The sequence below is a fragment of the Brachyhypopomus gauderio genome, chromosome 16 (assembly GCF_052324685.1).
Source record: "Brachyhypopomus gauderio isolate BG-103 chromosome 16, BGAUD_0.2, whole genome shotgun sequence".
NCBI classification, from domain to species: domain Eukaryota; kingdom Metazoa; phylum Chordata; class Actinopteri; order Gymnotiformes; family Hypopomidae; genus Brachyhypopomus; species Brachyhypopomus gauderio.
This window is the reverse complement of record NC_135226.1, coordinates 3,502,405-3,527,322: the sequence shown is the minus strand read 5'-3', so window position 1 is coordinate 3,527,322 and position 24,918 is coordinate 3,502,405. Positions and strand designations below refer to the sequence as shown.

General features: G+C 41.5%; 1 protein-coding gene across 1 annotated transcript; it reads left to right on the top strand.

Annotated features, from left to right (window-relative positions):
• Window positions 1-7,348: 7,348 nt before the first annotated feature.
• Window positions 7,349-23,764, top strand: LOC143477686 (uncharacterized). The gene is made up of 26 exons (XM_076976407.1): window positions 7,349-7,990; window positions 8,482-8,616; window positions 8,898-8,990; window positions 9,215-9,295; window positions 9,845-9,956; window positions 10,911-11,160; window positions 11,480-11,590; window positions 11,835-11,969; window positions 12,101-12,178; window positions 12,456-12,557; window positions 13,113-13,256; window positions 13,387-13,470; window positions 13,672-13,740; window positions 13,860-14,077; window positions 14,370-14,534; window positions 14,640-14,802; window positions 17,996-18,103; window positions 18,200-18,302; window positions 19,297-19,584; window positions 19,915-19,987; window positions 20,139-20,228; window positions 20,367-20,556; window positions 20,781-21,016; window positions 21,515-21,671; window positions 21,941-22,067; window positions 22,640-23,764. Exons 1-22 carry the CDS (start codon window positions 7,903-7,905, stop codon window positions 20,479-20,481), a joined length of 2,805 nt encoding a protein of 934 aa, XP_076832522.1. The 5' UTR covers window positions 7,349-7,902; the 3' UTR covers window positions 20,482-20,556; window positions 20,781-21,016; window positions 21,515-21,671; window positions 21,941-22,067; window positions 22,640-23,764.
• The last annotated feature ends 1,154 nt before the right edge of the window (window positions 23,765-24,918 follow it).

Below are 24,918 nucleotides of genomic sequence, written 5' to 3'. Positions count from 1 at the left end.
AGTGAGCTTTAAACTGTGGCTTTCAGATAGCAACAACAGTCACAAGAAGCTAACACAGCACTAATTTTGGCTGCTGTTTTTTGCTGCTGTTTTTACCTCTCCATTGTTCTTTCAAAATATTGCCCTGGCCTATATCAATATTTTTAGTTATTTATCCTCTTATATATTATTTTTATTGCGTTCCATCTCCGCTCTGCTGATCCAAACTGCCCTTCACAATGCTTAAAAAATAGGCTAGTTAGCTAGCTCACAGAGGACATACAAACATTTTCTGTTTAAAAAATACAGATGTACACTAACTGGTGCAAACTAAACAATCAAATAGAATATGATCATTTGATTGTGCACTTAGATCATACATAAGGGTATTAAGTTTCTTTATAGAAGCTAAAAGTTGTACTGTGTACATTGATTGGATGGATTAATAGTTATTACCTTCTTTTTTTGAATGCCCTAATTTTTTTCCTGTCGAATTATTCCTGTCAGTCTCCAAGTTGGCACAGGACTCTTCACAAGAAACCAGGTTAGTACTGGGATCAGAACGAGAATTCTACAAAGCTTGTTCAGTTTGCCAGATAGTAATCTTTTGCTGATTCTTTTACTCTCCTAATCTGATACTCTGAAGTCAGCAAATGCTGCTAAATTGTAGAGTAATAGAAGCACTATCGTGTTTTCTACACACAGACGGCCTTGTAAAATTGTACCCTGGTAAGATAAATGGTTGGTGTGCTGTGAGTTACGGGTCCCTCACTCACGGTTCTCTCCTGTTTTGGGGTCTGTTCCTCGTCTCAGGCGCTTGGGCCGGCGTATGCTGCTGTTCCTGTCCTCCCACCACGACTTTGATAAGATGGTGGAAAAGTACGTCCCTGCTAAAGACCTGGCAACCATCAGGGACACTGTCCACACTCTGAAATCCAAGGTAGTGATTCATGTTTGGATACATGATGAGGATTTTTTATCCCATCCACTATGCCCCATGTTTACTCACTAAACAAACTTATTCACAAAACTTTTAGGTGAAACAGACTGCAATAAAAAACCATCTAAACTGTGATGGTAGACATATATTGTAAACAAATACTCGAGTACAGGGCAGTGTGTGGCACCACACATTGTATTTACAGTAGGGCATGCACAGTGTAGTCCCAGACCCAGTAGTTAAAGGACAGAGCATGGTTCAAAATGAACCGGCTTGAATTTCAAATACATTTATCAAAAAACTATTCTTTCAGAAAGTCATTCCACTGATATGCTAAGAGATGCCAGAGATAAAAAAGATAAAAGATTTACCAGAAATACTATAATTCCTATATTAATTAATAATATTTATAATATTGATAATAATCATACCAGAGAGTTACCATAGTTACCAAATATTGTCACTTTAATTGAATGAAATCTTTCTAGGTTAAGAAAATGCTTCTGTAATAACCCAGTGCTGTCCAGGGTTGATTTATTGATCATTGTTCCTTTTAAATGTTCTTTTTATAGAGCTGGTTAGGGAACTCTACCCCCGCAAGCCACAACTGGTTGAGCAGAAGGTGCTCCCTCTGCTCTGGTAGCTCCTGGGGACCTCCAGCAACAGTGGTACGGTCCACGGGAGGGGTGGAAGCGTGAGGGGGCCACTGTCCACCTATGCCAAGCCCTTCATGCCCACATGGGTCCGGCGCTGCTGGACTGAGCTGCTTCCCAACCTTCCAATATCCGCAAGAGCCTAAGAGAGTTTGTGAAGAACCTCCCGATCACCTGAGAGCTGCCAGCCAGACCTCTAGACCAAAATAAAGCCCAACATGGATTCTACTTGAAGATGGAGATGTTTGTGCATTTCTTACTGTGCCTGCACTCTAAATGAAAGAGAGAGGAAGAAAGTCAAACGTTTTTAACATTTTGAATGAGCAGAAAGCTAAATCCTTAAACTCAGAAGTCCTTTTAAATAAGGAGCACAGATTTTAGTGAATCACATCAGGTTTAACACACCTAGGAGCTCTGCTCTTTTTGCACTTTGAAATACTAACACTTATCATGATAACTGTTGTCATGGTGACTATAGATATATATTGTTCTATTGTTATTTTCTGTTGACATATCCTGAGGTAACTGTGCAGAATGTAATTTATCACATGCACAAGGAACAAAGATCTATAGTCTTTTTGTTGTTTGGTATGTGTAATGTGACTTTTCAATGAAGAGTCTTAAATGGTTGTTTTTAAAAAAGAAAAAGCTATGATTCACAGAATTACTTTTGTACTGTATTGCTAATAAGTGTAATGGCACAGTATTAGCTTAATATATGCTGTATGATGTTGCAGTATGTAATGTACATTTTGCAGATAGATGAACACTCCTTTAATGAGGTACTAACTAATTGATTATGGTCTATGTTATAAGTGGGACCTGTCCTAGACTTTTGCATGACCAGGTATATTGGTGGAGTAAACAGAATATGTTTGTACTTTAGATGTATTTTCATGCACAGATGTTTGAATAACTTTGCATGTAAAACAGATGTATTTTTGGTGAATTGTAACAAGCAAAACATTTGCTGAAATCTAGCATCACACTAACATACATTTATAGTAAATAAAGTCATGCCCAGAGCTGTAATTCTCATTCCGTATTGTGCCAGTCTTAGCTATTTCCATATCTAATGTTCAGTTATATGAAATGTTTTTCAAGATGGGGTAAGACAGATTGATTTTATATATATAATACAATGTTTATTTCTGTAAGCTCTAATGATTACATTTGAACACACACATACACAAGAAGATTCCAGGTGTGTAACAAGTGTACTAAAGAAAAAGATATAGAGACTAATAAAAACCTTAACTACCTAAATTGCAGTGAAGTACTCAAGGCTTTCCAGAGTGTTCAACAAATCAATAAGTCAGCCTTCTCTTGATTATCTCTTGTAAGTAATATAGGATCCTGCATGAGAAACAGTGTGTGGTAAAAGAAAGTTCTGATTTCTCTGTTTGAGAAAAGTTCAGATTTTTTATTTCATAAATTTGTGTGCAACATCTAGAGCGTTTGCAAGCTACAGTGCCAGTAATTTTCCAAATGATCATTTATCTCATGCATAATGAGCATATCTTTGATGGTTTTGTCTCATCTTAGTGGAGGATTCTTGATGAGGCGTGTGGTCTCTGTATCATCCTGGAGAGTTCTCAAGTGTTCAGTATTAGCCACTTTTATTTCTAGGATGGCAAAAGAGAGCCAAAGGAATTCTTGTTGTCTGAACACGTCAAACGAGCAAAATCATGTATGACTTCCTTATGAATTCTGTTCCCATACTTAAGGAATTTTTAAGTGCATTGGTTAAGGATGTTTTTCAGGCCTTCATATTAAAAGTTGTGCTGTAAATAAGTGAGTCTGCAGGTATTTGATGATTAGTATTTAGTATTGACACCATGATTAGTATTTAGTATTTACACATGTCTCTATGTTCAACAGGGGCTGCATTAGTAAGGAGCGTATAATTTTGGCAGTACTGTTACAATGCCTGCTGAAATGCTACCCCCTCATGATCTCAGGTTTGCAATGTCTGACTGACATGTCTTTTGTTTTGGTGACTTATCTAGATATGTAGCTTATACCGTGTAAAGCACATGTCTCTTTTCAGACAACCAAAATATTTTAATACACGTTTTCTTCCGAAACATTTTTTTCAAGCTATGATGAATGAAGCAACAGTTGCAAATGCAAATATAGCTGCAAGCGGCGATTGGCGGGTTCACACGCGACTAGGCATTTTGGCCTCAATAGGCAAAAAGAAGCCCAAAAGGTCCTTTAGACCCAAAAGTGAAAAGAAGCTGTTTCAGTGGAAAAAATGCTTAAATAAATCAATGTGCAAAAAAAGATTCCATTGATGCACTAAAGGCCCAAAAGTTTCAAAATTATTTTTGTATTGGCAAAATGATTTTGATCACAGAACTAAATCACATGCTGAGATCAGCTTTGTGGTGTGTTTGTGTGGTATTTCATGTGAGCAATAGTTTTCAGTCAGTTCTGAAATTTGGCCACTAGATGGAGCCCAAGTACAACCATACTGATATCTCATTAATCTCAGAAATAAAATAGGACATTTTGGTGAATTAAAAGGTTCATTTCTGGTCAGGCAGTGCACTTTTTGTTATGAGATGTAATTGCATTGTTATAGACCTCACTGATCTGAATCATACAAGACCCATTACTTGTCTGTATTCTGCATAACAAGATTGCAGCATGAGTTTAAATGATTTCTAAGGTTTTTGGGTACTGTAGCGCCCCCGATAGGCCAATTTGAAACAGACTTGGCATACCTCACAAGGACATCAGGCTATAAAAGGCTTTCAAATTGGGAGTTGATCGCTTACATGGTTTATGAGTTCTAGCAATATAGGTCATATATGGCATGGCCACAATGATATAGTGGGAAAATGGACCCACCTGAAAATGTAAAAATCCAAAATTTTTAAATCAGTTTTTACCTTTAGAGTCTACAGTTTATGCTCATACCATAATTGGATAACATTCCTAGGAGTTCCTGATTCCTGAGTTCAACCTCCTCCAAACCCCCCTGATACAACATCTACAAAGAAGAAACCAGGAGCTGAAGTGACATTAACACAGTTGTTCTGTAGACGTGTTTCTCCACTTTTTTTCCCGTCTGCGTTTACGAGCACAGTGTGCGCGTTGCATCATCTCCTCCACCCGTCTAACTACACTTCTCCATCCTGGTGGTGGAGCTCACAGTGTTGGTCAGGGCGGAGTGTCTGATGGTGCAGGTGTAGCTGTGTCCAGAATTCCAGCGTTCGGCGCTGAGATTCAGGAAGCTGCTCCGTGAGAACGTGCCATCGGTCTGGCGCCGAGACGCCGTCTGGACCTCGGGACCCGCCATGGTGGTGGCGTCCTCGGACCAGGACAGGGTGGAGTCGCCAGGGTAGAAACTCCGAGCGAGGCACAGCACGCTGGCCACGCCCCCAGAGGGTGGAGCCTGGGAGGGAGCCAGGACCAATAGGGACGGGGGAGACGCGGGACGAGCTGGAGAAAAGGATGAGTGAGTGAGACAGAGAGAGAGATGAGAGAGAGAGACATTAGAGAGGGAGATGAGAGAGGGTTTGAAATAAAATGAACCTTTATTGTCATTACACACTGTACGTGTACATTTGCGCAACGAAATTGGCTTACAGCCCCTCCCCCCTCCCCCCTTGGTGCAAATAGAAAAGTTTTAAATATAAACAGTTTAAATAACAGATTAAGAGCTATGATTAACTATACAGGGCATGAGCATAAATTATCTAAGCTCTCCTATAAACACACTAAGCTCTGCTATTAACATTTGCAGCATCAATTATTGCACATTGTATTTTAGCAGCATCGGTTATTGCACTTGTCCCTGTAGGCAGACAAAACATCTGCCTACCGATGAACTCTATTGTGTTTGTTTAATAGGGATATGGCCCTGTTATAAAAACTCTATAGTGTTTGTTTAATAGGGATATGGCCCTGTTATAAAAACTCTATAGTGTTTGTTTAATAGGGATATGGCCCTGTTATAAAAACTCTATAGTGTTTGTTTAATAGGGATATGGCCCTGTTATAAAAACTCTATAGTGTTTGTTTAATAGGGATATGGCCCTGTTATAAAAACTCTCTCAAACCGTTTGTTCTTGTTTTGAGGTGTAACGTCTGTCCGAGGGCAGCAGTTCAAACATCTTATGTCCTGGAACTGTACTTGATCATTTGAGTTTGGGTTTTTGGCCGCTATCATATTTTACTCTTAGTTCAGGAGCAACCACAACTCTAAATAAACAAGTAATTTATCATGATTTATTAGCTCTCAATAAAGTCACTTTATTGTTGTGAAGATTTAATATGTTTTGCTTTAAGCTGTTTAAACATTTGCTGATTACAGTTATGATTTTATGTTGACAGTTGTGACGTCGGGTGCAGCGTGAAGGACGAGACACAAATCCTTGCTTGACAACAGGCGGCACGTTTAATGGACAACAGATGGCGCTGTATGCGCACGTACAAACTCAACTGGCATTGAATCACGTAATGTCATCTGAGATACACAAGAGGCAAAATTTAATATCTTGAAAAGAAGACTTCAGCAATGTCAATAGGCGCAATATCTGTCCCATCATGTTGTTAGTGGTGAATGTCACTTGTCCATTGTCTCATGTAACATTTGTGCTGTTTTGCATCACTCTTAAAACACTTGGCTATACTGTCTTTCTATTCTACAGTGCTGTGCATGGTTCAATCTACTAGTTCACTGAGCAACTATAAACTGAATATATTTTAGATTTAAACTTCATTTTCACTTCAGATGAAATGCTTACACATAGGAGTGAAACAGGCCTACTTATATTTATATTATTTTGTTGTTTCCACCACCAACAGAACAATGCAGGTTTTACTTCAACTGCTTCTTGAAGAGTGTTATCAGAATATCTTAATAGGTGTAAGTGTTGCAGCCATATGTTAATAAAGAAGTTAAGATGAAAGATTTGAAAGACAGATTGACAGATTTTAGAAAATGCAGTTTGAAGAATAGCTGAGGTGGACTTTGAGTCATAGAGGTAGATAACAATAGCTCAAACTGTAAAATAAACTCCCATTTGTTTACTATAGGCAAAATAGACTGCTAATGATTCCCACTCAGCTACTCTGCATTTGGCTACCATTGTAAGCTTTGACAACCAATGCCTATGGTTATCACAGCTTACGTGAAGTAAGAGCAAGGATAAAAGATTGAACTTGTGCTGAACTAACTTTTGAACTTGTTCAACAGAACTTTGAACGTGACACTGAACAGAACTCGTGTCATTTTAACCAGTCCTACTCTCAGCTGGTGTGGCGTATCTGTTTTCTTCATAGATCTGTAGCAGTGAGCCCTCACTGTTATCTCGTTAGCCTTACTTTTGCCTGATACTTCCATCAGAAATACAAACATGTTTTAAAAGGCATTTCTAGTACTAGGACAGGTTGGTTCGTTACTAAAAACAACATCACTTCATTAGACTGCCACCTCAGGCTAGCTAGCTAACTAGCGTCAGCCACTTACCTTCAAAATTGCAGAGGTAGGATGAAACGTAGAACTTGAAACCCTTTTCAAGTTTACTCTGTGGCGTTGTACTTGATGCTCTGACAATACGACGCACATCGTTGACGGGAACTCCAAGAGGCACCTTGTGAATTTAGGCTCGGCCATAACATCAGCACTTCCGCATACCAACCGGAAATATAGTAACATCCCTACACCAAACAGTTTCAAATGACAGTAAAATTGACCAATCATATCTTCCCTCTTAGTGGGCGGGCTTAACTGTATGATCATTTCCGCCCGCTGTGGTGACGCTAGCTGACATTAGCTGACGTGCGCGTTGTTTACAAGGACGAACAAGGAGTTGTGGACCTTATTTTGTTGGAACCTTATTTTGCTTAAAAAGTTATCTAGTACATATATTATTGTTTATTGCGTTTCTAAAGCTGTACTGTCTCAGTTTTTTATTTTTTATTTATTGCAGTTAATTAGGAAAGGGGGGTGGGGGAGCGGGCCCACTTTTAATGGTCACGGTTCGCTACTGATATATTATATATACGGTCTCTGGTATGAACCCTTTGGGTACAAGCCAGGCTGCATCAGGTTATTTTAGCAGCCTGGCTGATTTGGTGTTTTGGTTAAAAAAAATAGGAAATTGTGATATGACGTGCTACTCAACTTTGGAATGTTTGGATTAGAATGTTTTGTTGGGAAGGTGGAATGTTTGGATTCAGTTTTGATGCTGAAAAGCTCAGAACAAGTCGCAAGACATTTTGCTCTGTGGATTACTATCAATACAAAACTAACAAATCTCTCTATTTTTTCTAGATCTTTCTCTCTTTCTATTCTTTCTATTTTTCAGGTGGAGAATGAGTTTTTACCCCAGGAGAACCGACCAGCCTAGGCCTAGGCAGGAAGAGAACCACTTCATAGACACACCAGGTTTTACCACTCATGGTGAGAAAAATACATTTTCATATACTGTACATAATTTTATACTTCTATGTAAGACAGTATATTAGTTATTATGAGTATGGATTCCATAGGCTTATTCATAATAATTAAAAGTTAAATATACACATTTATATAGTAGGTTTCTAAGGTTCAGAAAAATAACATGTATATTTATTCTACTGATGACTGTCAAGCTCTGTATTTCATGTGTACATGATAATATAATTAATGGAGCATGGGTTACTTCTTTGATTTCTTTGACTCAGCACAATTTTCATAAATCTTAACATTGTCCATGTGGCCATGGAAAAAGCAAATAAAAATAAACACTTTTAAAAAGAAACATTCTTAAGCATTCTCCCCACATTCTAATGACATCACATGGCACCATAGCCCTTGTTATAATGACTTGTTCATTGGGAAACACTTACAAGGCATTTGAGCCTCACTGGGAGGCGTGCTGGGTTTCACTTTACCTACTGTGGGATTTTCAGGTGTGCCCTACAACCTCCAAGAGACAGTGATCCACACGGATCCCTGTGGACCAGCACCCTTCCCTCACAGAAGGACGGCGGGACCCTCAGATGTCGGCCATGTTAACATCCCTGTAGAAGGACCACTCCACACTGGTACTGTGTAACACTGAAGATTACATGCGTATTCAACAAACCAAATAACCATGCATGATAAAGTAGAAAAAAAACATTTATTACATTTGTTTGTAAGGTCTGGCAGAGGTGCAGAACCATCAGCTTTCTGCACATGACCTGACCAGTTTTATCAGAAAATATGACATGACATATTCTTCAACATTGTAATGAATTCAAATGGCACTGTAGCCCTTCTTATAGACCTGATGATCTTAACAGTACACATTCCTCTGTGCCCTGGGTTGGTGTTTTGCATTTAGGCCCTGACATGGAGAGGCAGAGACACCTTGCTCAGCCCCATGTTCAAGGCGAGGTCCTGAAACAGATGGATACAGTCAACCTCCAGCCTGCTGGTGGGTATTTGGGTATTTTGGGTATAACGTTGCTTTGTGTGGAATGCTACGGTTGCTATGGACGCTATTATTGCTATGGAATTCTATTATTGGCTAGTTAGTTAGGTTAGCCTAGCGAACGGTACCACGGAGAGTTTAGAGACAATATGGCGAGGTGATCTGTCTACTGCACTGTTATTCGTATAGTACATAATATTTTTCTTAATGTTCATTCAACATGACAGCAGATGCCCTTCGGGGACCAGTTGGAGAGCAGTTGATCCTGGAAGAGGATTGCGATGAGAATTATATCCCATCTGAACAAGGTACATTAGCTGTCGCATACTACCTGTTACAGTTTAGGACCCCGGATAAAACTTTACCAGAGCCGGAGTGGCTAATCGGGAGATTCCGGAGGATTCTCGATGGGCCGGCTCATGTCAATCTCTAGTTTGGGCCGATTGGGATGGAAAAATAATTTTGGGCCGGATTTGGGCATGAAACTCCCGGGCTGAAAAAGTGGCCCACTCCGGCCCTGAACTTTAATATATGTTACTGAAATGGTATAATTTAATATCCACCATTGATAAAGTCTACAAGCTACAACAGTTCCATCATTTAAAAACTAAATTATAACACTGACATAATAACTTAATAATATATAATAATATTATAATATATAATAATTATAATATTAACAACACAGTTCCAGTTGGGACTCCTGTATGTTCGCCCAAGCTATAGCTACACTTTATAACATAGAATCAATCTCCATGCATTATGGACTTAAATATTTGAATTTGTGGGATTTTGTCTTGATTTGAAAATATCATACTTCTTGTCGGTATATTCTTCTTATTTGTATTGCTCCTCAGATATCCATGATTTTGCCAGACAAATTGGCATTGACCCTGAGAGGGAGCCAGAGCTCCTATGGCTGGCCAGAGAGGTGGCTGTAGCCCCACTACCTCCTGAATGGAAACCCTGGTAGGACAAGCTCATTCTCATACAGTCACCCATAATGAAACAGTTTTCTTATCCTTACACACAGAGCAGTGAGCGTTGGTGTGAGTGTTGGTTCCTTTTAGAAAAATCCAAGCATACTCTAATGTGCCCTTAATTGAGGAATGGCTTCCATTCCAAGAACTCTACGTCTCATTCATGCTGGCTCATTCATTCAGGTTCTCGATTACCTGACGTACCAAGGCCCTTTGTCCCCTATAACTCAGTTATAATTTTAAGTACCATTTATAGAAGTAGGATGCATCAGGACTTTATTGTGAGTGTCATAATGTCACACGGACTCTCTGGAAGCTTGCAAGAAGTGGGCATTAAATCACTTATGACCTAGGTGATTAGATGAGCAAATTAGACAGCCCAACTTTTTTTTAAAGACCATGGAACTGCAAGTCTGGAGAAGACTGAATAATTTGACTGGGAAATAAGATTGGGCAAGAGAAAATATAACAGGCAGAAGAGGATTGTTTTTGAAGTTGGGGAGTTTGATGTGACATGAAAGATCAGACACATTTTAACATATGAAATCATTTTTGGATTCTGTATTCAAATGGTTTGGGGGAAAGTATGTTATAACCTTATTGTCAGGTGTAACAGTGGTGTTTTTATATGAGTCAGTACCTTTATAGATAAAACACACAAATACAAGATCCAGGAGATATTTAATGTTAGTTGTCCCCAAAACTAACAATTGCAAAGTATATAATTAATATTTCATCACTCTATGCAGCAGATTTGCTTGTAGACTTGCCTTCTGGCACTATTAATCTGAGCAATGAGACCCAGAGCACCACTCAGTGTTTCAGATGTTGTCCTGTTGACACCTTTGTGGACAGTCCTGTGCTGGAGAACCTAGGCTTGTCTACATGTCATGTGTTTTTATGTGTGTTTATCTGATGAGCTTGTCTCCCTTTCCTACTCCAGTCAGGATGTGACTGGAGAAGTTTATTACTTCAACTTCTCCACGGGCCAGTCCACCTGGGACCACCCCTGTGATGAGCACTACCGCCAACTAGTGACCCAGGAGCGGGAGCGTGCTCATCACGGCCGGACTGCCTCTGCCATCTCAGGCTCCGCCTCCACAGGAACCAGAAAGAACAAGGAGAAGAAGAAGAAGAAGAAAGAGAAGAAGGAGAAAAAAAAGAAGGAACCAGAGGGACTGAAGGCCCCAAGAGTGAGTTTGGATCTGTGTACCCTAAAATGTATTTTGTCACACAGCAGTTATATTTGTCACACTTTCTCTTCCATTCTACACATTCTTGACTGCTGTGTTTCTAATAACACTGAAATGAATTGAACAATTATTTGCTCATCGAAGTATATCAAAAGATTTAGGATAGCAGTCGCCTAAAGTTGAGCAGAAAGGAGAAAGAAAGCTAATTTGTGTGTGCCATTCTGCTAATGCTCTCTCTCTCTCTCTCTCTCTCTCTCTCACTCACACACACACACACACACTCACACACTCACTCACTCACTCTATCACTGTCTCTCAGCTGCTGGCTCCTCTGGCTCCACTGAGAGGAATGTGTGACCTTTCAGTTCCTGGACTGCGAGGTTCCCCGGGCAACTTCACAGACCTTCATCCTTTAAAGTCCTCACTAGGGGTAAATGTACGGTCTATATCCTCTAGTAGGGGTGAACATGTACAGTCTATATCCTCAAGTAGGGGAATGAAACCTCATTGTATACTTTTATAAGGTGGTGTAAGAACAAACCCTACATACGTCACTGGAAGTAAAAGAACACGTCACTCCTCTGCAAAGTTTAGCTTTTACCAAATTGACTTTGAAGTGATGGAGGTTTGAGTTCATGGCAGAGGTGTAGAGCGTATGATGATCTGTATCTTAGGATGTATCCGGAGCAAATTTGCATTCGCTAAGAGGACGACAGCTGGAGAGTCTGGCTCCGCCCATATTTAATCCAGATCTGGAGGTGGATGAAGAGGAGGAGGATGAAGAGCAGAAGGCGGCGTCTGTCCATGAGGTGAAAACACCTGCTAGAATATAATGATCTGATTTTTAGCTCACTGTCACCTTTGTAGTCTTTACAGTGCAGTAAAGTATGAGGAATGATTTTCTGTATCCGTGTTGCGGTGTGCGTTTGTGTGTACGTAGAGTCTGCTAGGGTCATCAGACCTGTTGCAGAACCTACACGTGGACCTGGACATCCTGAAAGGGGGACTGCAGTATGAGGTGGCCACGATGTTCTTCACTCTCCCTCACTCACACATTATGTTCCCAGCTTTTCACACACATTTATACAGCGCCACTAACATCACTGTGTGTGCTCACGTGATCTTGGTGTTACTGTAGCACCTTGCTCTACCTTTCACACACACACACACACACACACACACACACACACACACACACACACACACACACACACACACACACACACACACACACACAATGATCTTGTGAATGTCTGTACATGCGTGTTCATGCATATGTGTTTGTGTATGAGCAGGACAGTGAAGTCAGTGGCAGTGCTCCTGTGGAGGAGAGATCCGAATCAGAACGCCAAGATCTCGCTCCGTTAAGAGACCACAGCCCTAACCCACCCTTGCAGGTACTCATTAACACTCACACTGCCTCTCTTCCTATATGTCTCTCCCTCCCTCCCTCCCTCTCTCTGTCTGTCTGTCTGTCTGTCTTTCTCTACAAACACTATAGCAGTGGTATAAGTGAGGGGACCTCAAAGTTTATTTGAGGTTAGGGTTTTATTTGAGGTCATGCGCCAGTGTTTTTCTTTCAGTGTTTCTTTTTGTCTTCTTCCTTTCCGTCCATCCATCCATTTTTCCATTCGTCTGTTAGTCATATACATCCACACATCCTCTTGTTTATCCATCCATCTGTCTATCCATCTATATATGTAATTTCTATTACCTCATTCATTTGTATTGTGCACTAGGCCCCTGGCTCTCTGAGGGTCATGCACACTTCATACAGAAAAGACGAACCATATGTGGGTTCTATAAAACACCCTTTGGTTTCAGTTAAGGTGATGACAATAAATTAAAGACTAAATAAATAAATTAAAGGCAGGGAGAATTCATTTACTCACAGCTCAGTGATCACCTAAGAGGCCGAGCCAATGTGTGTTCATCACACGGTGTGTGTGCAGGAGAGCGTGGAGAGGGAGCGCTTGTTGAGGGCTCATCTGGAGGAGAAGGAGAGGATGCAGGCTACACACTCATCCCAGCTGGAGCAGCTCAGATTACAGCTTGACTCTCAGCTCCAACAAACCCACAAAATACACAAGCAGAAAGTAAGATCCCACACCCACACGATACGCACGCGCAAAAACGCCTCTTCTGCCATACCCAGTCGGGTGTTTATGTGTATAAAGACGGTGAGAGTTGTTTGTATTTGTTTGTTTTTCTTGTGTGTGTGTTTAGGAGTTAGAAGTGCAGAAGATGATGGAGCAACTGGACATGAAATCCAAAGAGCTCAAAACTCAGGAACTGCTACTCCAAACTCAGGTACTTTACCTGTGTTATTTGAGTGTGTGGGTGTGTGTGTGTGTGTGTGTGTATGTGGGTGTGCTACTCCAAACTCAGGTACTTTACCTGCTTTATTTGAGTGTGTGTGTGCTACTCCAATGTGCAACTGGTACACTGAGCTCCATTGTATTAGGTGCCCTGATAAAATGATCTGTGTGTGTTCGTACTGTTGGTCTGTAGGCTGCAGATTTGAAGAAGAGGAGACAACAGCTGAGTGAGGAAGAAGATGAAGTTGAGAAGGGGATAGAGGTGCGTGTGAGTGTGTGTATGACCAGGTGTGTGTGTGTGTGTGTTTGTCATTGTGAACTGTTATACTAGGTTGTGTGTGTGTGTGTGTGTGTGTGTATGTGTGTGTGTGTGTGTCCCAGGCTCTCTCACGTGTCCTGAGAGAACGGGACAGTCTGCGTGCGGAGCTGGACAGACTAAGAGATGAGAGGAGGAGAGAAAGGGAGGAACTGGAAAAAGAGAGAGAGGGAAGGAGGAGGGAGAGGGAGGAGAGCAGAAGGATGATGGAGGAGAGAGAGAAGCTACTGAGCAATACAGTGCTTCTACAGGATAGATGTGATGAACTCCACAGAAGGCTCAGGTAATACACACACACACACACACACACACACACCCCCATATACACACTTGGGTAATGTATACGTATACCAACTTTGGTCGATGCGCTGAAGGTTTAGATAATATACACATGCATGCGCATGTGCGGGCGCACACACTCTCTCACACACACACACACACACACACACACACACACACACACACACACACACTAGCTTTGACCGAGTCAGTACTGGTCTCTGGTGACACAAATGCACGGTACACAGAGTGTGTACAATGTACAGATCTGTGTTGGTGTGGTTTGTGTCTGTCAGCGAGGTGGAGCAGAGAGAGCATGGAGACGATAACCTGGAGAGAAAGAAACAGGAGGAGAGCAAGGAGAAGAGCAGAGAGAAGGAGGGCCCCCTCGGAGTGGAGGACCTGGAACCTCCTCTCTCCCCTGTGCCCACCTCCCACAACAACCACAGCAGCATAGACGAGTATGTGGGGGGGGGGTGTGTGTGGGTGGGGAGGGAGGCTGTCCGATTGTATGTATTTATCATATGTTTATATACTCATTTGTAATCTCCTCTCTCTCTCTCTAGCTTGCGGGAGTATATCTCGTGTGAAGGTGTCTCTCTGCAGAGAGCACGACGGTTCTTGGAGAAAGAGACCAGCTGTCTGAGAGCGAGACAGGCAGCACTAAGGACGGCCCACCCCAGCCCGCAGAGGTCCGCTGCAAGAGGTTCTGCTCAGCCTCTCTGCCAGGTCCGTCAAGTCTAGTCAGTTTTATTTATAAAGCGCTTTTTACAAAACATGGTGTCACAAAGCAGCTTCACAAGCGCATGGGTCCAGATCCCTAATGAGCAAGACAGGGGCGAGTGTGGCAGAGACAAACTCCCTAGGTGGATTAGGAAGAAACCTTGGGAGGACCAAGACCCCAAAGGGAAGCCATGCTCCATTGGCCCAGCAACTTTAAGTTCATATTTATAGTCCTGTGTCTATCTGAGCAGTCACAGTCCAATATGGATGCTGGGCCTCAGGTAGGATGCTGGCCGTATTGGCACATGCATCCACGGCATCAGCACATCCACTGGCAACTCAGGGCATCTTCTAGCTGCTTTATGGAATTGTCTTTGTAGAAACATGTAGTCAAGATACAGAATGCAGGTTAAATATGTAAAATCAAATTAAACTTCCATATATATATAGTACACGTGCCAGTGATTTAGCATGTGGCTCCAGCAGGCTTATCCCTAGCAGCATAACTAAAGGGAGGGGCCTGGAGGTGACCACAGGCATGAGGGTACTGAGACATTACTCTGCCTTCGGCTGTAATCTTGTAGTTTTCGGAGCTGAGCGCAATCCTGCGCTTTGAGAGAGCAGCAGGTGAGATGGATTATGGTATGCAGTGAGTTCACGGATATTGTGGAGGACTATTTAATGCTTTATAGGCCAACAGAAGAATTTTTAAATCAGTTTTAGGGGTGCACGATATGGACTAGAATTGCGATGTGCGATAACATTGTTGGATATCCCGATATCGATGTGAACCACGATAAATTAAGATTAAAATACAGAAATGTAGTGTCTCTCTGAACAGCAGCACGTTAATTTGTTTTGTTTTTTACTGTGTAATGAATCCAGAATAATTACAAATATTTTGCAGGTTTATTCAACAATAGATTCAATCTAGGTTTATACTTTCACGAGTGAGCGACTCCGCACACCTCGTTAACCTCCGCGAACGGCGGAAGCGTTTAATCTTGCCGTGTCACATTCTTTGCAGTGTTGTCCGAAACGATATGTATGTTGCTTTGTGTTTCAGGTTTGAAAAGTGCTGGAATTTAGGCTAAAGTATTTGAAAAGGCTTGAAATTGTAACTACTTCGTTTCACAACAAATATCTGTCTGACTGAACAATTCTCTTGTATTACGTTAACAAATACGAGCCTCTTGTAATTCCAGGACGAAACATGAGAGAACGTGAAGACGTTAAGATTGGGCGTTTTGAAAATAAATATCCATTAAATAATGTGATAAAAAAGCGAATTATTTCGAATCATTTAGAGTATATGTATAAATATTTTATTCAATAACGTGCTGGGAATTATTGAAATGGACCTTGAAAGTGACATACAAGTGCTTGAATTCCACCTTGTATAGGTGTATGAACCCTGCAAACATGACTGTTCTCATTGCGCCGAGACGCGGCGCGCGCGAACTTTAAATAAATAATAACATTAAATAATGTGATAAAAAAGCGAATTATTTCGAATCATTTAGAGTATATGTATAAATATTTAATTCAATAACGTGCTGGGAATTATTGAAATGGACCTTGAAAGTGACGTACAAGTGCTTGAATTCCACCTTGTATAGGTGTATGAACCCTGCAAACATGACTGTTCTCATTGCGCCGAGACGCGGCGCGCGCGAACTTACAAAATTCGAGAGGTGCACGACCTCGTGAATCGACAGCGCGCGAGGCAATTGCACACGGGCGAAGCCACCGCGATTACGTTATTTTCGCCTCCCGGACCCTCGCGCCGCATCAAGTGTAAACCAGGCTTAAACCAAATCGCGTGTCTGATGAGCGTGTTCACCCCACTCCAGGGTTGCCAGGTCCTACAAAAGTTTTCCGCACAAAATCTGCGAGTGTAAGTTGTCGGCGGGGTGGGGGTTGCGAGTGTGAAATGGAGACAAATTAAGTATTATATCGCGATCGATTCTTAGTGTTGACTTGTAACTTCCGCAGTAGCCCAACTCAAAAGTAGCCCAAAAAACCGCACCCTGCGGCCCCAGAATTTTTACCCGCGGCTGGATTTTCAAACAAGCCCAATTTGGCGTGAAAACCGCGAACCTGGCAACTCTGCCTCACTCTGCCTCTTGCCTACTTACGTCACGTGATCATAGTCTGCAGCGCGAATAGCTCCCTCTATTGCTGGACGAGGATAACGCAATTTGAGTTTGCTGTTATTCAAGGAGTTATCGTGGCTCTTTCGATGTGTTTATCGTGAAACTTCACATCGCGATAACGATAAAAATACGATTAATCGTGCAGCCCTAATCAGTTTGATATTTAACCAGGAGCCAGTGCAACGCTGAGAGAGTAGGACTAATGTGATGCACTTCTCAAGGCCTAGTTAGGACTCTGGCTCTTGGATTCAAATTGGAATGCAGCAAGTTGGACTTTCTTCATGGACTGTTTAGAGCATCCAGTTAAAAGACAGTTACAGTATTCCAATCTTGATGAGATTGTGGACCAGTTTCTCTGCATCTGATACCGAACGTACATGTCTCAGCTTGGCAATATTACATGAAGTTGCAAAGGCAGCATTAGTGACATTGCATATGTGTGTGAAAAATGAAAGATCCAAATCACTAGAGACACCTAAACTTTTAGCAGGAGATTCAGGTGTTACTGAAAAGCCATCTAGTGTAATAAGAAGATTCGACCAATTGCTTCTTGCAGTCTTGGATCCAAGAAGTAACACCTCAGTCTTATCAGAATTTAGAAGAAGAAAATTAGACACCATCCAGTTCTTTATTTCTTGGATGCAGTTCTCAGTTTTGGTAGTAGTATTGACATCATCCAAATTAGAAGATATATATAACCGAGTATCATCTGCATAGCAATGGAAGCTAATACCATGCCTACAAATGCTTGCTAGCATATATAATAGAATAACATGGGACCCAATACAGATCCTTATGAGCATTCATTATTTTCAAGTACAAATTGGTAACGATTGTTCAGGTAGGATTTGAACCAGGAGAGTGATTGACCTTTATCTGAGAATATTAAGAGATTGTTAACTACTTTAGACGGTTTCAGTGCCGTGGTGGGTCTAAGCACGTTAGGTCTTGCAGTGCCTACAGCCATGTAGCCAGGTCAGATGGGAGAGAGTAGGAAGCATGAGTGTAGTTCCTCTTAGATGTTCTGCTCCGCTGTGCTGTAGGAGGTGAGTGAGCTGGAGAAGCTGAGGGAGACGGTCCAGAAGGACCACACGCTCCTGAGAAAGAAGGAGGAGAGACTCGGCCAGCTGGAGACCTCACTGGCAGAGGAGGTAACACACACACACACACACACGTATGCCTGCACCCACACACTTACGTACAAACCCACATTAATACCTACCTGGGCTTTACAATGTTTTTCTCAGCTGTCATGTGATGAAGGCGAGCGGCTGGTGGGAGATCGGAGAGTCTCATTTGATGTCAGAGACTCAGAGACGAGCAGAGACGAGTATGGCCAAGAGGAGACGAGTGAGAGACACACTCCATGTGCATGCACAAAACACACACACGGGCAGACATTTTGAGAAGGCACTAATTTTGGTTTTCACAAAGTTTACTACCACAGTTTTTTTTTATGGTGGCAATGTGTATTGATTCTAGATTGTGAAGAGTGATTAGATGAATTGCAATTAATTGCAAAGTCATTCCCTGTGATGAAAATGATTTTCTCACAAAAATTACTGCATTCCAGCTTCTCCATTTCAGCCCTACAAAATGGCATAAGATAATTTCAGTGTTGATCTCGTTAGTTCAGGAGAAAAAAAGTTAATGAGGATAAGACAGCTGACATCAATCTGTCATGATGATTAGAAGAGAAGACTGGTTGCTTTAAAAGGGTAGTGGTGCTTTTACGTTTTCTCCTGTTAACTATGGTCACCTCCAAGGAAACACGTTCAGTCATCATTGCATCAAAAGGGTTTCACAGGCAAGGACAGTGCGGCTTGTACGATGCACCCCAATCAACCATTTATCTAGTCACTAAGGACTTTGGGGAGAGTGCTTCAGTTGCATGAAGGACGCTTCAGGGAGCGTCTCCTACAGGAGCGTCTCCTACAGTAGTGTCTCCTACAGGAGCGTCTCCTACAGAGGAGGCAGCTATGAGCCTCCTCACACCATCAAAGTGTGGGGTCACTCCCGATGTTGCCTAAGCAAAGCACAGCCATGAATAAGGGAAGGTATCAAAACATCCTTCCAGAACAACTTCTCCCAATGATTCAGGAGCAGTTTAGCAGCAATGAACAATTATAGACTGTTAATAATTGTACTTCATTATATCACATAAACATTTGACAAAAGGTTCTTAAAAAAATAAACTGAGGAAGCAAACTGTGAAAACTAAAAATTTGCCCACAACTGTAAGCAGCTCTAGAGTCCACTCTGGTCTTGTTGATTCATAGTTGTCTGATGTTTTTATCTCTCTAGCAGTAATACACCCAAACCCTGGTCTTCCTCTCTGTTTCAGCACATGCAGTGCCAGTGAAAGTGCAGCAGTTAGCAGAGTCCCTGCAGCAGATCTCTGGCCAGCTGAACACGGTGCTGGGTGCACTGGGATCTCTCACTGGGAGGACCGTCCAGCCCCTCCCTCGGCCACCTCCGTCCTCCTCCTTCCCTCCTGCCCCATCCTGGGCATGGACACCAAGTCCCGCCTCCTCTTCATTGGCCAATCAGAACAGTTTCTTACACTGTTCTGTCCCAAAAACACACGGGTCTGACCTTCATTTGAACTCCCACTGGAGCAAACTCTTCCCTGGTACGTAGAGACAGACACACCCCAAACATTAGCAGTGATGAGCAGTGGTCACCTCAGTGGGCTGCAGTGATTTTCACTAATGCTTCATTTCTTCATCACTCGTAAAACCTTAAATACAAATAGAAACTTCTGCCTCTCCCTCAAGCACAAACCAGTCACTGCTGGATTTATAGCCTTTTTTGCATAGTTGATGACCTCCATTGATTTTCTGTGCTTGGATAATGCCGATCATTTCCAGTGCAAGTGTGGTGCAGTGTAGAGACCTGCTGTGTCAAATTAGCTTCAGAAATCTAAATCGCACTACCCGTATTAAGACTGCTCTGATTTTAGGAGTTTCCATGGATACCAGTGCCCGCTATCCCATGAGGGCTACCAGAGCATATTGTGGATACACTCCAGCAAGGTAACTACACACACTTGCACACCAGTGCAGGCTCGGTCACAATCTCTCACTCTCACTCACAGGGTCAGTGCTGCTGTTGATTTTGAAAGGAAAATTGATGAACTCATACAGTGCTTTTCCATTATGTGTGTGTGTGTGTGTGGGTGTGTAGTCACTCCTCTGAGCTAGATGGCCAGAGGCTGCAGAGATTTATTGAAGACAACAAAAGGTGGCTGGAATCACAACGCAAAGACCCAAATGTGTATCCTTTCACAATCTCTCGTTCCCCCTCAGCTTATACACATGTACGTATCACACACAAACCAGTACGGGAACAGAATGCATCATATTTTCACACACACTCTCTGGCACCCTTGTACTCTCCTGAACCTCTGCCCAGGCCTCTCTTCACACGCTACCCAGCTGCCCCACCCACCAATGGGCTGGTCCAGCTCGGCCTGGACGAGAACAATCAGATCAAGGTCTACCATTACCGAAGAGGCACAACCCACTGATGTCCATGTATGTCCAGTGCAAACATCAGTGGATAGACAGAATACAAACATGCCATCAGCATGTACACATTACAGGTGATGTTGCTGACAAAGTCAAGTCAGATTTAGCATAGTACTTTTAAATTCCTTTTTGATAAAAACATTATCTAATTGAAATTCAGATGGCATATCTAACTGTAATTAGTGATTAAGGTATTTCCGCCTACATAACACATTGCAGTGGAGGATTATACTTATTACGATGGCGGTGGCAGTGTTGGATGTGACTAAAACGAGCTTGAACGTCGTCTTTCCTGCAGGTGCTGAACCTGCGCTCTGGCGTGTCCCGCATGGCGGTGGTGTCCTTGAGGGAGTTGTACTCCAGCCTGCAGAAAGGGATGGACCAGGAAGTGGAGGTTACAGCTAAGGTCCTCCTCCACAAAGCAGCGGAGTCCAATGGCTTCATCAGGCAGGACGTGGACACAGCTCTGGACAGCATGGTGCAGAACTGCACCCCCATTCGGAGCATGAACGCCCTTCTCGCTGGAGGACTCTGGTCAGTTAGCCTGCAGTGAGCTTTAAACTGTGGCTTTCAGATAGCAACAACAGTCACAAGAAGCTAACACAGCACTAATTTTGGCTGCTGTTTTTTGCTGCTGTTTTTACCTCTCCATTGTTCTTTCAAAATATTGCCCTGGCCTATATCAATATTTTTAGTTATTTATCCTCTTATATATTATTTTTATTGCGTTCCATCTCCGCTCTGCTGATCCAAACTGCCCTTCACAATGCTTAAAAAATAGGCTAGTTAGCTAGCTCACAGAGGACATACAAACATTTTCTGTTTTAAAAATACAGATGTACACTAACTGGTGCAAACTAAGCAATCGAATAGAATATGATCATTTGATTGTGCACTTAGATCATACATAAGGGTATTAAGTTTCTTTATAGAAGCTAAAAGTTGTACTGTGTACATTGATTGGATGGATTAATAGTTATTACCTCCTTTTTTTGAATGCCCTAATTTTTTTCCTTCTGTTTTCCTCAAAAGTCTGAATGCTGCAGTAAGAAAGTGTACTGCTCGGCACTTGGCTACTTTGGTAGAGAAGATTGGTGCTGGCCAGTTATTGTCTGGGGCGAAAGACGTCACACCGCGAATTATTCCTGTCAGTCTCCAAGTTGGCACAGGGCTCTACACAAGAAACCAGGTTAGTACTGGGATCAGAACGAGAATTCTACAAAGCTTGTTCAGTTTCCCAGATAGTAATCTTTTGCTGATTCTTTTACTCTCCTAATCTGATACTCTGAAGTCAGCGAATGCTGCTAAATTGTAGAGTAATAGAAGCACTATCGTGTTTTCTACACACAGACGTCCTTGTAAAATTGTACCCTGGTAAGATAAATGGTTGGTGTGCTGTGAGTTACGGGTCCCTCACTCACGGTTCTCTCCTGTTTTGGGGTCTGTTCCTCGTCTCAGGCGCTTGGGCCGGCGTATGCTGCTGTTCCTGTCCTCCCACCACGACTTTGATAAGATGGTGGAAAAGTACATCCCTGCTAAAGACCTGGCAACCATCAGGGACACTGTCCACACTCTGAAATCCAAGGTAGTGATTCATGTTTGGATACATGATGAGGATTTTTTATCCCATCCACTATGCCCCATGTTTACTCACTAAACAAACTTATTCACAAAACTTTTAGGTGAAACAGACTGCAATAAAAAACCATCTAAACTGTGATGGTAGACATATATTGTAAACAAATACTCGAGTACAGGGCAGTGTGTGGCACCACACATTGTATTTACAGTAGGGCATGCACAGTGTAGTCCCAGACCCAGTAGTTAAAGGACAGAGCATGGTTCAAAATGAACCGGCTTGAATTTCAAATACATTTATCAAAAAACTATTCTTTCAGAAAGTCATTCCACTGATATGCTAAGAGATGCCAGAGATAAAAAAGATAAAAGATTTACCAGAAATACTATAATTCCTATATTAATTAATAATATTTATAATATTGATAATAATCATTCCAGAGAGTTACCATAGTTACCAAATATTGTCACTTTAATTGAATGAAATCTTTCTAGGTTAAGAAAATGCTTCTGTAATAACCCAGTGCTGTCCAGGGTTGATTTATTGATCATTGTTCCTTTTAAATGTTCTTTTTATAGAGCTGGTTAGGGAACTCTACCCCCGCAAGCCACAACTGGTTGAGCAGAAGGTGCTCCCTCTGCTCTGGTAGCTCCTGGGGACCTCCAGCAACAGTGGTACGGTCCACGGGAGGGGTGGAAGCGTGAGGGGGCCACTGTCCACCTATGCCAAGCCCTTCATGCCCACATGGGTCCGGCGCTGCTGGACTGAGCTGCTTCCCAACCTTCCAATATCCGCAAGAGCCTAAGAGAGTTTGTGAAGAACCTCCCGATCACCTGAGAGCTGCCAGCCAGACCTCCAGACCAAAATAAAGCCCAACATGGATTCTACTTGAAGATGGAGATGTTTGTGCATTTCTTACTGTGCCTGCACTCTAAATGAAAGAGAGAGGAAGAAAGTCAAACGTTTTTAACATTTTGAATGAGCAGAAAGCTAAATACTTAAACTCAGAAGTCCTTTTAAATAAGGAGCACAGATTTTAGTGAATCACATCAGGTTTAACACACCTAGGAGCTCTGCTCTGTTTGCACTTTGAAATACTAACACTTATCATGATAACTGTTGTCATGGTGACTATAGATATATATTGTTCTATGATTGTTATTTTCTGTTGACATATCCTGAGGTAACTGTGCAGAATGTAATTTATCACATGCACAAGGAACAAAGATCTATAGTCTTTTTGTTGTTTGGTATGCGTAATGTGACTTTTCAATGAAGAGTCTTAAATGGTTGTTTTTAAAAAAGAAAAAGCTATGATTCACAGAATTACTTTTGTACTGTATTGCTAATAAGTGTAATGGCACAGTATTAGCTTAATATATGCTGTATGATGTTGCAGTATGTAATGTACATTTTGCAGATAGATGAACACTCCTTTAATGAGGTACTAACTAATTGATTATGGTCTATGTTATAAGTGGGACCTGTCCTAGACTTTTGCATGACCAGGTATATTGGTGGAGTAAACAGAATATGTTTGTACTTTAGATGTATTTTCATGCACAGATGTTTGAATAACTTTGCATGTAAAACAGATGTATTTTTGGTGAATTGTAACAAGCAAAACATTTGCTGAAATCTAGCATCACACTAACATACATTTATAGTAAATAAAGTCATGCCCAGAGCTGTAATTCTCATTCCGTATTGTGCCAGTCTTAGCTATTTCCATATCTAATGTTCAGTTATATGGAATGTTTTTCAAGATGGGGTAAGACAGAGATTGATTTTATATATATAATAAAATGTTTATTTCTGTAAGCACTAATGATTACATTTGAACACACACATACACAAGAAGATTCCAGGTGTGTAACAAGTGTACTAAAGAAAAATATATAGAGACTAATAAAAACCTTCACTACCTAAATTGCAGTGAAGTACTCAAGGCTTTCCAGAGTGTTCAACAAATCAATAAGTAAGCCTTCTCTCGATTATCTCTTGCAAGTAATATAGGATCCTGCATGAGGAACAGTGTGTGGTAAAAGAAAGTTCTGATTTCTCTGTTTGAGAAAAGTTCAGATTTTTTTTTTCATAAATTTGTGTGCAACATCTAGAGCGGTTGCAAGCTACAGTGCCAGTAATTTTCCAAATGATCATTTATCTCATGCATAATGAGCATATCTTTGATGGTTTTGTCTCATCTTAGTGGAGGATTCTTGATGAGGCGTGTGGTCTCTATCATCCTGGAGAGTTCTCAAGTGTTCAGTATTAGCCACTTTTATTTCTAGGATGGCAAAAGAGAGCCAAAGGAATTCTTGTTGTCTGCACAGGTCAAACGAGCAAAATCATGTATAACTTCCTTATGAATTCTGTTCCCATACTTAAGGAATTTTTAAGTGCATAAGTCTTAATGACTGGTTAAGGATGTTTTTCAGGCCTTCATATTAAAAGTTGTGCTGTAAATAAGTGAGTCTGCAGGTATTTGATGATTAGTATTTAGTATTGACACCATGATTAGTATTTAGTATTTACACATGTCTCTATGTTCAACAGGGGCTGCATTAGTAAGGAACGTATAATTTTGGCAGTACAACGCCTGCTGAAATCCTACCCCCTCATGATCTCAGGTTTGCAATGTCTGACTGACATGTCTTTTGTTTTGGTGACTTATCTAGATATGTAGCTTATACCGTGTAAAGCACATGTCTCTTTTCAGACAACCAAAATATTTTAATACACGTTTTCTTCCTAAACATTTTTTTCAAGCTATGATGAATGAAGCAACAGTTGCAAATGCAAATATAGCTGCAAGCGGCGATTGGCGGGTTCACACACGACTAGGCATTTTGGCCTC

Bases quoted from the DNA above. Each gene is read 5' to 3' on its own strand.
- LOC143477686 (XM_076976407.1), top strand. From the start codon at position 7,903: ATGAGTTTTTACCCCAGGAGAACCGACCAGCCTAGGCCTAGGCAGGAA. The intron at 11,970-12,100 runs GTGAAAACACCT...GTGTGTACGTAG, and splicing joins AGGCGGCGTCTGTCCATGAG to AGTCTGCTAGGGTCATCAGA. The intron at 12,179-12,455 runs GTGGCCACGATG...GTGTATGAGCAG, and splicing joins AAGGGGGACTGCAGTATGAG to GACAGTGAAGTCAGTGGCAG.